At 29.6% G+C, this 15,764-nt stretch overlaps 1 protein-coding gene and 1 long non-coding RNA gene across 2 annotated transcripts; one reads left to right on the forward strand and one right to left on the reverse strand.

Annotated features, from left to right (window-relative positions):
• Window positions 1-519: 519 nt before the first annotated feature.
• On the reverse strand, window positions 520-1,750 carry LOC118050463 (uncharacterized). The gene is made up of 2 exons (XR_004687883.2): window positions 1,483-1,750; window positions 520-969 (listed from the first exon to the last, which is right to left on the reverse strand). It is a non-coding gene; the product is annotated as an uncharacterized lncRNA (long non-coding RNA).
• A 10,470-nt stretch (window positions 1,751-12,220) lies between these two features.
• On the forward strand, window positions 12,221-13,781 carry LOC118050461 (VQ motif-containing protein 9). The gene has a single exon (XM_035060809.2). The coding sequence runs from the start codon at window positions 12,584-12,586 to the stop codon at window positions 13,511-13,513; it is 930 nt and encodes a 309-aa protein (XP_034916700.1). The 5' UTR covers window positions 12,221-12,583; the 3' UTR covers window positions 13,514-13,781.
• The last annotated feature ends 1,983 nt before the right edge of the window (window positions 13,782-15,764 follow it).

The following is a 15,764-nucleotide window of genomic DNA, read 5'->3' on the forward strand; positions in this document are numbered from 1 at the left end:
ATAGTTTTATTTTGCCTAAAACATTTTTGTCTCGAGAACTTTATTCTTTTACTCTAGACTCATTAATTAAATATTTAATGAATAATAAAAATAAATAAAGAAATTCTTTATTGAATTTAAATATTGTTTACATGTAAGGCTATACAGAAAAAACACTTTTTTGATACGATACAGAAAATGTAATATAAACTTGAATCTTGAAGCAAAATTTTTTAACTAATTATATAGATAATTTCAGTTAAATAGCAAATAATAGTATAACACAATTAAAAAAAGAGTAAAATAAACAATATAAAAGCTCGAACATTTTAAAATATATAATTCAAATAAAAATTCACACGTAATTTAACTTAAAAATCCCTTACAATACAATTATATTTATAAAATTTTATTGATCTAACAATTAACTATCAGTTTTCTAATTTGAAAAAGAAGCTGTGGCAGAAACTAATTTACCTTCTATATACATTGCAAGTTGTTATAGCATATAACAATTATATTAAAAGGAGAAACAAAACATAAAGAATATGATGCAGAAAAGAATGATATTACAAATCAAATATATGGGCTGAGAGTAGCAGATATAACTCATGTCAACTAGGATCTATATTACATTTTAATGTCGAAACCGGTCACCAGGAAAAAAAATAAAAAAATTACAGAACTTCATTTTCCATCCTTGCTTCTTCGTGTTCTCTATCCCTGAATTACATCCCGGATGAGGACGTCCGACGCCCAATTTTGGAGCAGCAGGTTTACCTTGGCCTCTACCAGCTGCCACTGGTAGGAGGTGAAGGAGCAGCAATGGCGCCCAGGGTCGTCGTCGTCATCATCATCAAGTGTTGTAGCTGACTCGACATTCAAAGGTCTTGTAGTGGTTTTTTGAGCAGGGGCTGCCATAGAACCCCATAAATCATCATCTTCATCTTTTGTCACCTTCATTGTACCTCTTTGGTCTCAAACTTCTAGCTGAGGAAGTAGAGGTAAAATTAATAATTAAAGAGACTTGCTGAATGTCTCATCAAGAAAACATATGACAAGGATATGCATCTAATATTGAAGCAGGTGCTAACTGAAAAATACACACTCGTGGTTTAACATGGAATTAAAGAAAGATGAGTTAATTGAGGGAGTATTTATAATTTCATTCTACTCATAAAATTAATAAATGGAACTTGTGATTTCGTTATACTGATTTTGTACCAGTTAAATCTGATTTTGTTGATCCTTAAGTTTCTAATTTGATTTTATATATTAGATGCATAGTAAAATAACATAATTTTATGAATCAATTCATAATTTTAATAAATTTATTTATATAAATAAAAATAAAATAACTATATAACGTATTAACTAATAGCAGCGAACACTCCAAGTCTCAACAACGCTAAAGGAGAAGGAGAAACAAAATCCAAATTCAGGAAGAGAAAAACAACAAAATAATGAGAATGCTAGAAAAGAAAGTTGATGTGATTGGATTACCCAGCTGCCTCGTGCTTAAAGAACACTCTCGTGTTTCTCAAGTGTTCTTCCATTTCTTCTCCAGAGGAAACCACATGGTGCCTGGAAAAGACGCCGGCGGAACCTCACAGCCACTATCTTATAATATTGTATAATATTGGAGATAATAAATCATTTCTTCTCGCAGCCTTTTCATCTCACGAGGAGGGTACGTTACCAGCCTATCTGTCTCCATAGGCTCTAAAACGGATTAGAGTGCGTGCGTGTAAGAATTATAATGGACCACATGTTTAGCTTGATTTTACGAACAAGACAAAACAAATTGCTCATAGATTCGAAATCTAATATATAATTTTCACACGATAGAAAATAACTATTTTATGGTTGCTGCACATATAAAAAAACACTTGAGGCCCGGTGACATAGCCCAAAAAATCCAGCTGGAGCCGCGACGAGATTTGTCTTCCCACCTTCGAGATAAGGACCGTCTACCCTTGCATCATTGCCGGTTGCCAACCACTTAAATAACACAATTAGTCAAATTAATGAATATGACTCGTTTTAGAAATGTTTACTCTGAGTTTGTTTATTAACGGAAAAGTAATTTTTTTTGAAAATTTAATTTTTTGAAAAATAAATTCTTCAAAAATAAATTAATTTTTGATATTTAATAGTATTATAGAAAATACTTTTTAGTATTTGACTATGTCATGAAAAATAAGTTGAAAAATAAATTATTATTATTTTTTTCAAGTTTATTAAAATAATAAAGAATAAATTTTACAAATTAAAATGTTGAATGAGAATAAAATTGAAAAAAAATATAATTTCATAAATTATCTCAAATAAAATAAATAACAATTAAAATAATAAAGATCAAATATAATAGATGAAAAGGTTGAAAGATGATGAAATTAAAAAAAAATTATAATTTCATAAATTATTTCAAATAAAATAAATAACAATCAAAACAATGAAGATCAAATTTGATAGATAAAAAATTTCAATTAAAAAAATGTTAAGAGAAAGCAAATAACAATCATAAAAATAAGGACCAAAGTTGATAATAAAAATCAAATTAAATCAAATTCTAAGGGATGAAATTAAAAAAAAAATTCAAAAACAAAATATATAGCAATCAAAAGTTTTAGGATCAAATTTGATATAATCAACAAATAACATAATATTTTTAAATTTTTCATAACTTCTGCAAAGTGTTTTCCGTTCAAAATAAAATAAAAATACTTTCTTGAAAACTAAGCCAAATTTTTCTTTGATGGGAAAATGTTTTCTGTTGACCAACTTTTCTAGTGACAAACAAATATAGAAAAGCTTAAAAAATAATTTCTAGAAAACTACTTTTCATAAAATAAACGGTCTAAGTCTTCTTCTTCTTCTTACCTTTGTGTATGGTTGGCCGCATTCTCCCACAAAGGAGGGACTAACAAAACTTGATGTTGAATTTTATATAAAATATGTAGCAATCAAAAGTTTAAGAACTAAATTTAATATAATCAGCAAATAATATAATATTTCTAATTTTTTCACAATTTCTATAAAGTATTTTTCACTCAAAATAAAAGGAAAATACTTTTTTGAAAATGAAGTCAATTTTTTTTTTAACTAAAAATATTTTCCTTGATTAACTTTTTAGTAACAAATAAACATAAAAAGATTTTTAAAATAATTTTTAAAAAACCATTAAAATAATCTGCCCTGAGTCTTTTTTTCTTCCTACCCCTTTTGTGTGGTTGCCCCATTCTCCTAAAGAAGGTAACAAAACTTGATGTTACAATCTTATACAGTCACGCAGCTATAGTGCAGGAAATAAACAACAAATTGCCCGTGGCTGCTGTGGCAAAAACCGCAGCGCTTTCGCTGAAGTTAGCAATTTACTTTAAATGTTTAGCTTTAGTCAATTTTTTAAAATAATAGATCTTGCTTGAATTTTCTTTTGTTATTTCAATGACTCAACCCATTTAACACATTTCAAATTTGAACCGTAAGCTGCACTTGGAATTCCTTGCCTAGCTTCAATTTGATTAGTAACTGACTGATTTGGACCGCGCAACATTTTTTTTTATTTTTTTGTATTGAAATTTCCAAGCATCCATGCTACCGGGCTCTAATATAATTGAACTTTTCACAGTCAAGTTGTACGTTGTAAATAATTTTAGAGAAATGCTCTTTTGTGGAATATTTTTTATTTTATTCTTAAAAACTCTTAAACATAAAAAAAAAAAAAATGTATTTCACCCACAAATCCAGTTATTTTTATTATTAAAAATGATTTTCCTTGATTTGGAAAAAAATGTGAAATATTTGAAAATATTACTAAAATAAATTTGAATAATGCAATATATATCAACAAACAAACATTATGTTTAACAAACGCATATTTTATTTTTTTATTTGACCAATTACTTAATATTTATAAGATTTACTATCCCTTTTTTTCACTTACCATATCATTCATTTGTATAATTCAAGATGTTGCCCAAATCCTCAATGAAGTTTACTCTATTCCTTAATTTCTTGGATTTAAACTTTGAGTTTCATGCCTAAATTTTTTATTAAACTCTTCTAAGTATACCGGATTGCTTAATTATTATGCATCCTTAAAATTATTATGCAAGATAGTTCAAAGATACCTTTTTTGTTAAATAAAAAAATTATATGTTTCTTATGAGATTTGAAGCGAACCTTATTGGATTTAAGCCTTTTAATAATAGATATGTAAATACTAGAATGCTTAGAGAGAATGTTAATACCTACCTTGAGGTTTATGAAAATGTATTTATATTGATGAATCACGTCCATTTTTTATAGTGATAAGGATAGAATAGGGAAATGATTGTGACTCTTAAACAAATAGTAATTATTTAGGCTTATAGTCTCTTATGGGTGGTGGTATCATGTTCGAGGAAAAAAGATCTTATCATGTGGCCTATCAACCAATAAAATGAATCCAACAACATTATTGTGGCTTTGTGCACCTATTGGTGCAAATTGATGTGGGTTAGTTAAATGTTGGTGTATGCACTCAGAGTAAGGGTGTGCATGCTTAAGTACATTGCCTCATAGGCTAGTTGGTTTAATTAAGAGTTCTATCATACCTTTAGAGATGTTGTGTGATCTCTTATAGTTCTAATTTTTTATTGGGTCATGTGATATAATTGGGCCTAACTGGGAGATGCATTATTCCAAGCTTGGGGATCCTAAACACGCTTTTAGCCCATCAATTTTTAGGCTCAAGCTAAGCCTTATGTTTATGCTTTTCGACCTAGGTTATGTCTCAAATCTTATGCTTTGGGACCCAAGTTGTGGACATAATTACTATATCCATCAATTACCCTCTCAATTCTTTATGATGTAATAATGAAAAGACTTGATCAAGCACTATTTGTGTGTGTGTGTGGTTAGGCAATTTCCTACCTTTTTACTTTGTTATTTTGTTGCTTAGGGTCTTGGAATTTTATTGTTTGAGCAACTTTATATCCAGGTATGTGGGATGTTTAAAAGAAAATTATGTAGAAGAAGCTGAAGGGCTGATATCCTTTGAATATCATATTTTTTTTTATTTATTAAAATGTTGTTATATGTAAAAGAATCATGGGCCATAACTAATGTTGTATGAGCATATATAAGGGATATAACTACCCTCACATTATCATTTTCACAAAATCATCTTTGTTGTTATTGTCTTCCTTTTATTTTCTCTCTTAATCCTAATGATTTTCAAAGAGAAACAACTATTATGAAATCATATAACTAACACTCATAACACCCCAAAAGCACCACTAAATTATTCTTATTCCTATTTTGATTGTTATGGAAAAATTTATGTGTGATTTTATAATAAGGCATTGGTGGATTCCAATTAAGTTTTCATAGAATTAAAAAAGCCAATCTAGTTTAAGGCTGACCACTTTCTATGCTACTTGTAAGAACATAAATATAATATGTTTATTTTGTAAAGTTGGGGAGTTTAGAGCTACTCTAAGCGGAGAGGACTTAAAAAGCTATATAAAAAAACGGGATAAAGACTCTTAATAGAGATTATGGCTATCTCTAGGACTGCCATATAACCTAAGGACCAATTAGAAAATATTACACTAGCACATCTATAATGTAATAGGTAATGGATATCAATGTCTCCTTAGAAAACAATTATGTGGTTAAGAATTTTTAATTTTTTTTAGTAAAGAATATAATTAAACAACCTGAAAATGCTAAAATAAAAAGGATAAAGATAATTATACCATTTTGTATATTCAAATATGGTATGAATCTCTCTCATTTTGGTTTTTATATAGTGTTTTTTTTCCCTTATAACCTTGATGAAAGTTAGATACACTCAAATATATGGGTCATCATAGCTACCTTTAAGAAGTATATAAACCACCATAAAAAGAAGTCATCCTTAAAAGTACTTAGGCATTACTTAATGTTGAAACTAGTAATATGATGTGCTTAAAAAAAGGGATGTGACTTGGCTTAGTTCTACATCTTTTCCCTCTAGGCTAATTATCCCATATTCAAGATCTTTCATGGTAAAACTAGTAATTTAAAGAAGTTGAGAGGGAGAATGATGTATGATAAAATATAGAGAAGTAGTCTCCTTATATAGACCCTAAAAGATATAGGGACATTCAACTTCTAAAGGACCTTCTAAAGCTTATATAATGTGAAACTAGGCTTTCAAAGGTGGAAAGGCTATTGTGCAATCAATTGTAACAATCTATATCAAAATAAACATCAATTGCTTAGCATAAGAGTAAAAATTAGAGGAGAGTTTAATGGGTATGTCACTAGGAAGCTTTAATATGTATATATGTTTATATTTCCATAAAGTTTTCTCATTTTGTATACCTTTTATTTATATAGATGGACTAAGACCCAAAGAAGCCAGCAAAAAAGAAATAAGCCATAGGTTAATCGATAGTTAAAAGGTTTTTTCCCCATAGAAGAATTAAGTTTTTGATCCATAAGAAAGTTAAGAAATCATCTCTAAAGTAAAAAGGGTGAAGAAGTTTAAAGACAGAAAAACATAAATAATAGAGTAAGTCTCAAAGGAAAAGATGAATTTTGGTAGAGTAATATCAAAAACTTGTATCTGGAAAGTCCAAGAAAATAAAAGAGAGGACTTGTTCATGTCTTCTAATTTTAGAGGTGATGAGGAACCTAACTTCACTTTCTACTGTAATTGTGTCAGCTAACACTCATAATATGAGCAAAAGTGTGATCCTCCTCCTTCTGCCTAGGATATGGTGGCTTAATTATTATCAATTACCTTAACTAGATAGATATAAGTGAGGTTTATTCTTCTTTGACCTCGACAATTAACTAAAGAGAAAAACCATGCTCAGATAACTTTATCTTCGAGTGAGATGCCATTCTCTAGAGGATACTTGATATGTTTAGTATTCATATGATAAGATATTTCATTTAGTATTTAAGAGATATAAAAAGTGGATAGATGTCAAACTCACCAACCACATACATATAGCTACCTAACTTAACTTCAATATAAGTTCACACTTTTTTAAGTTGTTCATATTCTAGTCTGATGCCTTTGCATTTATATTTGAAAAATATATTTTAGAACTTCTAAAAAAATTCATATAACCCTTCAAGTTGTGAAGCCAAGTGCAATCACATTCTCAATATAATCTCTACTGCTCATAAATGCTCCTAAGCTTTCATTGAGAGGTAATTAACCAACTTTAGGGATGTACTTTAAAAGATATTACAAGAGAAGGATGCCTAGTCTATGGAGTTTGAGATTTTTTATGAGAGAATCATAAATGTTGACTAGGATTTATAGACTTACCAATAACAAGTAAAGAAGTTGGAGCCGTCCTTATCCACACCAATAATAAAGTTGATTAGGCCCTAATAGAATGTTCCTAAACGCGTACTCTAAGAGATACATTGAAAAAGTTCAAAGATGATTTTGAAGAGACCTAGGCTTTATAAGAGATCTTTAAACATAAATTGGTAGAAATAATAAGTGATATTTACTTTTTTAATTTGTCTAAAAGTGATGCGGTTGTTTTTTCTTTAATCTTCCACTTAAATCTTATCACAAACTTTAGAGAGATTTACATTAGAAGTGCAAATGTAGCTACTAAAAGCTAATACTTGATTTTCGACATTAAGAAGAACGAGGAGAGTGATAAAGATAATCTTAGTACCATAAATAATCAATCAGTAGTGGAGGAACTGATTATAAAGCAACTTGAAGAGAAAACCTTAAAGGGTAAGGAGCCTAAGCCTAATGCTATTAGAGTTGATTAAAGCTTTAATATGGAGATTATTGGTGAGAACCAAACTATAGAAGATATGAAAGATAAATAATGAGCAATTATTTCTATTTTGAATATTTATTAAACTTTAGCTTTAGTTTTATGGGTTTATTTTTATTTACATGTAAGAAATATTTATCCATCATAGAATTTTAAATTTGATTTTTTATTTTATTTTATGAAATGGAAAGTTTTTCTAAAGTGTTGTAGTATTTATATTTTGCATCTTTCTATTCAAAGCCCTCATACACCTCCTATTAAGTGAGCTAAAATCATCATATTTAGGCCCTGTTCAGTGACATAAAATAATTTCTCTCTTTCCTTTTTAGTTTTATTTTCCTTTTCAAGTTTTTCTTATTTTATAGAAAATTTTTTTTAAAAAAACATGTTCATTTCTTAAAGTTTCGTAACATTTTTCTAACTCCGAAAAATGGAAAATATGTTTATATTGTATTATTTTTCATATGAAGACAAATGGCAAAATAGAAATCATGTTCAAATAACTTATTTTCTATGATTTTATATTTAGAATACATATTATCACTACTAGCATAAATAGATACTAACCTACGTGAATGTTGAAAATGTTCAGCTATGTCTTTGTTTGGTTCAAAAACATAAAATACTTATTATCACTACCATATAAATTCAAACTAGAATACACAGATAAATATCGATTCCATTTCACTTGCTTTGTTAGATAAAGGAATTCAATAAATCTCAATTTCTTACTTATAGACCTAAAAAATGTCACATTTATATAAATTAACTATTTGTATCTGAAAAATATTCATTAATATGTAAAAAGATGGAGACATACCTTTTCTACTTTTTCTAATTTGTTGAAAGATTTTGGAAAACATCTTTTATATATTTTTCAACTTCAGGCATTATGGTGGAAAAACTAAAATGTCTCTTTCCCTTTTTTTACATGTTTCTTTTTCTATTTTTCTTGGAAAAATAAAGTGAAATTTTATTACTAAACACACCCTTAGAAACTTTTAGACTTAAGACTCTTCTATGTATGTATAAAATAATTCATTTTTTTTTTCGAGTGTTGAGGCTATATGTTTAAAGGGAACCATACTTCAAAAAGTTTTGAAATTCAAAAAATGTCTACTATTTTTCTAGGTATATGTTTTTGCAAATTATTTTATTATTAGAATTAATGACATTTTAAATACTAACTTATAATTATCAACGTTGATTAATATAGCTTTAGTCATGAAAACATTCATATTGGACGTTAAAAGAGCTAGGGTAATAATATGTTTGACATTTTCACTCAGAAGCCATTATCCATTGGTTCTAGTCAACATGTTATAATAAAATAAAATTGATTCTAGTCAATATGTTATTTGTATAAATTGAATGTAAAAAATAACTTTGTGGCTTATCATATCAGAAGGTATGGGGTTAGACATTTTATGGTAAATTTCACTTATGTCTATGAATTTTATCAATATGAGTTGGACACACATCAATCATATCATATAGGTGTTACAAGTGTATTGAATTTTTTGTTATTTGAATGTAAAATATTTATCATTTATTTGTATCTAATATAAGTATTCATATGTCCTGATAGATTACATGGATGTTATATACAAAGGACTTGATACTTTTAGCTTTTTTTATATGCCATTAGGGATCTGACATTTGGTTAACACAAGTTTTGTTGCACGACTTCGACATTGTTAAGATGCATTGTCTAGATCGAGTAATGTGATAGTTTGGACTATCTCATCATATACTAGATTATGTTGATACCGGTGATGAGCTGCACAATATTAGTCGTCAAAGTAAGCACAATGAAACTATGTGATAGTTGGTGATTTATGCATCTTACCTAGATCTTTAGGATGCTAGGAGATATTGTGTTTTTAAAGAGCGACATCTAACGATTGATGTAGATACTTACATGAAATGATATCTATCCATTATGCGTCGTTTCATTACACCTACCTAGTTATGTTTTCTAAGGTGTTCTTGTAATCCGATGCATTATATGCCCCGATATTGAGATAAAATCGATTGGTATGCAATATTATTTTATATACAACATTTATTAAATACTAGATTATTTTTCTTATGGATGATGACTATTAATTGATTAATGTATATAGGTTCATTACTTAATACGGGAGGTTCAGAAAGCAACAACAACTATCTGTGAAGGTGTCGATGAAATGAGACGTATTATAGCCAACACTATGCTTAATTTATGTTGTGGTGAACTTTAAGAGGTTAGAGATGTTAAGTATCTTGAAGTGGCATTAACGAAAAATAAGATTGCTTATCGTGAGAGTGTTGAGGATGTTAATCCGTCCACGAGCATCCTAGGTCCGTCATTAAGCATTTATGTCCTGTTTACAAGTGTTCCAGGTCTATTCACGAATTGAGATGATATTGGTCATCCTCACACTTACATGGATATTACAGACCCTTTCTCGAGTTGGACGAGTTAAGGTGATACTCTAGACTTGTAAACAAATGCTCTAGTCCTTTCTACGAGCCATAACGATTATCATATATAGTTACATATTATTATATTGATGTATTGCTAAATTGATTTTAATAAAACGTTATGTAATGTTATGTTAATTCTTGATTGAAGATATGTTAATTCTTGATCTGATTTTGTTACTTATGATTGAAGATATGTTTTGTTTATATGAATTGTGTTTTGATGTTAGAAAATTAGTTATTTAAATTGTGTGAATTGTGATTTTTTTTTTTATGGTAAGTTAATGATACAAGAAATTATCATAAATATTAGATGAGTTGTAGATAATATCTACTACTTGATTAAATATACTAAATTTCTAAATATTTTTTTATTTGTGTTATTTTATTAATTTCTTTTAAGTGTGCTAAATCTCAAAACACTCGATAAAAGTTTGGTACGAAGGAGTGTCTTGGTGACGAGAGATGATATACCACCCCTTTTTGCAGCCTTGATTTCTAAACGCAAGGATGATGCCAACTGTGATTTTGAAATTTGTTGGACGTTTAAAATGCTACTGTAACGCCAGTTTGACGGGCAATAGAAAATTCCAAGAGAGATAATGAGTTGTTTCGTTGGAAAAAACATATACCATGAACTACACCAGTAAAAGATGGCAAATACATTAATTATCCGAGGTGGCAGAGATAAAACATTAATAACTAGAAAGAAGAAGAAACCCAGACCCCACGGTTGAATTTGTTGCCTCTTCAAGGGTTTTTGGTACTCTCTCTCTATATATATATATATATATTATTTTTTAAAATTTATTTTTGATATTTAGTATTAAAACGGTTAAAAAATATAATAAAAAAATTAATTTTAAAAAATTAACAAAATAATGATTTCAATGTTGTTAAAAAAACGAGTTGATTCTTAAAATTTATGATTTTATGAGTCAACAAGTATCTAACATGTGAAATCGGATTAAAACTCGAAAAACTAGTAAAATTGATCAAACTCGGTAAAATCGGACCAATTTTATGAGTTTGGAAAAAATATAAAAACTATGCATTCTGATAATCTGCATCTTAACATTTTAATTATTTTAAATTCATATCTTGCAAAACTTGTACAACTTAATAATCAAGGGCTTGATTTTAACTATACTTATTATAATTTTTTTTAACTATACAAGTTATTTGTGAATTTTTTTAAAGAAAAATTAGAATACCTATTCATTTTTCACAATTTTTTATATAAACTATTAACAACATATCAATTAATATATTACTCTGTTTTAGCTAACAAATATATAAAATAAAAGTTGTAAATTAGCATGCTTGAACTTTGAGTAATTAATGTTAAATGGTCTATTAAAATTTGAAGGGACTCATTTATTGTAAATAACGAAATAAGTGGGTCGATTTGTCCAAAAAATAAAGAAATCAATTTGAATAAAATAAAAGTGTTTGAACTTTTCTATTGTTTATTTTATTTTTATTTTAATTATGTTATATTGTTAATTACTACTTGATTGAAATTGTTAATATATAATTAGTTAAAATATTTTATTTAAGATTTATGATTTTATAATTTGAGTTTATTATTCGAGTATATTCCGTGTCATGAAAAAAAAAAATATTTGACAACTTTGGTTGATTCAACAACCATACCAAACATATTATTAATCAAATCATGCTATTATCTTTAATTTTTTTAAGAATAAAAGACAACATCCTCTGTGGAAGAATGAAGGAAAATAAAAGGCAAGGCAAATCACTCGGAGCCATGGGATCAGTAAAGGAGATGCTCAGTCACAAACAAGGAAAATGCAAAGTGATTTTTAATTTTGTGTGGGTGCGAGTGGAAAGTCCAAAGACAGTCCCTGCAGCGAGTATTAATTGGGTTATTTTGACCAAAAGAAACAGCCAAGGGAGAGAAAAACACAACCATTGTTGACGGAGACACCCTATTAAACACTCCTCCGAGGATAAGATTAGATCCAAAATTAAGTGATTTCTCAGAGAGAGAGAGAGAGGAGGTGCGTGCCTTCCTCCTTATACGGGTCTTGTCCTTTCTCTTCTTTTAAGCCTCCAAAAACCAATCAGTAAAAAGCAAAGACCAAACCATGATAAACTCACCATCACATCTCTTTGCCCTCTCTCTCTCTCTCTCTCTCTCTCCCCACTTGTACTAATTTTCTACGTCATCTGTTAATCTGTGCGATCCTGCTGCTACTCTGTCTGAACACCTCTTTTGAAGTCTGCCACAAAGAAGAAGATAAGAACCTCGCCTTGCAGCAAGATTAATCACCGTATTATTGGGATTAGATCTAGAAAGAAAGAGAGTGGTTTTTGTTTCTATAATGGATAGAGGCTGTCAATCCTCCGGTGATTCTACAATCACCAGTGTTAATAGCACTAGCACCACCATCAACAACAACCGAGATCACTATCTCAAACACCTCAACAAACTCTCTCACAAGATCTCCAAACCCCCCATCATCACCGCCACCTCCACCATAAAAAAAAACCCCTTTGATCAGCCAAATCAGCTGCAACCACAGCCATCATCACAACAGCCGCCAAATCAAGATCTGCAGGGGCAGCAGCAGCCTCCTGTTTACAATATAAACAAGAGTGATTTCCGTGACCTGGTACAAAAACTAACTGGATCTCCAGCTCACGAGAGATTCTCTACCCCTCCACCTATACACCCACCCAAACCTCAAAGCACTCGCTTACAACGTATTCGTCCTCCACCCTTGGTTCAAGTTAGCAACCGCCCTCCTCCTCTGCTAAACAGCGTCATCCCCCCTCCTCAACAAAAACCACTCACCACCGCCTCGAACCCCTACGCCACTAACACTTTCATCCAACGGTCAACGACACCTCTCTCACCATTGCCGCCATTCCCGGCGGTTCACGCGGCGGCTGAGTCGCCTGTTTCTGCTTACATGCGGTATCTCCAGAACACGCTCTCGGCTGTGGATTCTAACAAGCAGTTCTCGGGATTCTCGCCGCTGGCACCGCTTGTTTCATCTAGATGGGACAATCAAACAGCTTCAAAGCAGCAATTTCCCGTCCCGCCCCAGCAACAAGGAATAAATCCCTCGCAGTCAGCGGGAATGGTAGCGCCACAGGCACATGAACAGCCGCAGTTTCAATTGCCAATGTCACCTTTGCCTTTTGGATGCTTGAATTCACCGCGGTCTCCATATCCTTTGCTTTCGCCGTCTTCATTTCCTCTCTCACCCACAGTGCCTGTACATAGCCCTAGATGGAGAGGTCTTTAAAAGTATTAATTAATTTTATTCTTCTTCTTCTTCAGGTTAGCGTTGTTATTATTGCTATACAATAATAAACCTTGTCCTTTTAGTCATAGGGTTAGGGTTTTTAGATTTAATTCCTTTTTATTAATAGTTTATGTAAATATTGTTATTAAAATTTGATTAGCGGTGGTGGCTAGATTATACAAGTGTTTGCCGCTCTGGTCAATTAGGGTTTTTATTTTTAAAATGAATATCATATCCAAGATTTGTGAAAAACCATAGATTTCTTATATTTTGTTGGGTATTGGAGGGGGCAGGTTGTTCAAAATTTCAATGGTTACTTTTGATATATATATATATATATATATATATATATATATATATATATATTTTAGTTTTAAGGTTATATATATATATATGTTTTTCCAGTGTGCTACTTTGCAAATTGATAGTAGTACTATCTAAGTTGCTCACGTAAAATATAAATGTGCAATCCTAGCTTGAGTAGAAAAATTGCTCAAGGAATATTTTTGTCAAGTCATTATTCTATGGTATCGTCGTACCATAAGCGTACAAGTGGTTGGGTACCAAACCTTATTGATTTCATATTTGAAAATGCATTTACACCGTGATTTATAAAAATTATTTATTTTTATTAAAAATTATTTTTATATATTTTTGAATTGTTTAGATGTGTTGATTAAAAAAAAATTTATTTATTTTTATTAAAAATTATTTTTTATATATTTTTTGAATTGTTTAGATGTGTTGATTAAAAATATTTAAAAAAAATATTATTTTAATATATTTTGATATAAAAAAGATTTTAAAAATAATTATAACTATATTTCTAAAAAAAAAATTATTTAGAAATTAATAATGATCACACCTCCGGATTGCATTTTGGGATTCTTACAGGGATTAAGCAGATGCAGAATGGGTGTTGACAGCTCTGGGCAAAAGCTTTGCTAATGGCTTTGTGGGGTTCTAAATCTTTAACGTGGGCAAGAGTTTTCCTCTCTGGTTTGACTTTTCTACGCAATCAATGGCTTGTTGTTTTACCTGGATGCTTATGGTATCTGAATCACCACTAACTGCGCAGAAGTTACACTTGATGGTTTTGTAAATATCCTACTGATAGTTATAGACATAAGTCACACAGGCTTGGGTTGGGCTGAGTTTGGGTTTATCCAACCTAAGAACATATCTTAGGCTTGGGGTTAGGTTTATAATTCTTCAAACTTAAATAAAAAATTTTGAATAATTTCTTCAAACAAATAATTTTTTTTAGCTATAAAACATCAAATTTAAAATCAAAATTATCAAGTTTGATTTTTTTTTTATATTTGATAATCAAAATTAATAATGGAGAGAATTTATTTTAGTAATTGTTTTAGCTCATGAATAAAACAATTTGTTAAAACCTGTATAGTTTTGTTAGCTAAAAATCTTCAAATTTAAAATCAAAATGTGAGGTTTGATTCAATTCTTTAGCCCATAAAAAATTATTTTTTGTTAGCTCATGAATAAAATAATTTGAATAGTTGCTTCAAACTCTAAAAAAAATTTCAACTAAAAAAAATCAGATTTAAAACCAAAACTGTTAGATTTACTTAAATTATTTAGCCCATAAATAATTATTTTTATTTGCCCATAATAGAAGAATTTGGAAAGTATGTTAAAAAATGGAAAATTTTTAAGCTAAACTATGCTAGATTTAAAACCAAGATTATTATGTATAATTATTGTTTTATGATAGGGCAATCAAAACTAATAATGGAATGAATTTATTCCGGTAATTACTAAAATTCATTCTATATTAGTTTTGGTATAAAAAGTAATAAAAAAGCTATAAATCAAATAGAAAAAAAAAAACTAAATCAACAAAGAAAATATTGTAAATCCCAAGCAATAACTTATAGGCCTTATTTGAAGGTCTTTTTGAACTTCGATGATTATGAAATCCTAATCTTATATAAAAAAAAAATAGCCTTTAAAATCTTAAAGAAAAATTTTAGTTTGACCTCATAAATAGATCTAAAATTATGTTTCTTAACATGGAGCTACAAGTTAGGAAAAAACTCTCAAGCATTAGCCTTCTTGAGTTGGAAAGAACCTATTCTCGAGCTTTGACCATCCATTAGCTATGTTCTCATTGTTGTCGACTATTCAAAATGATTTTAGTCTCATTTGTGCTCCAATGACCTCTGACATGTTGGCATTGTAAAGTTAGCCAACTCTTATAAAATGGGTCTAGAATCAATTCTTAGAACAC

The sequence above is a fragment of the Populus alba genome, chromosome 5, assembly GCF_005239225.2.
Source record: "Populus alba chromosome 5, ASM523922v2, whole genome shotgun sequence".
In the NCBI taxonomy this organism is placed as follows: Eukaryota; Viridiplantae; Streptophyta; class Magnoliopsida; order Malpighiales; family Salicaceae; genus Populus; species Populus alba.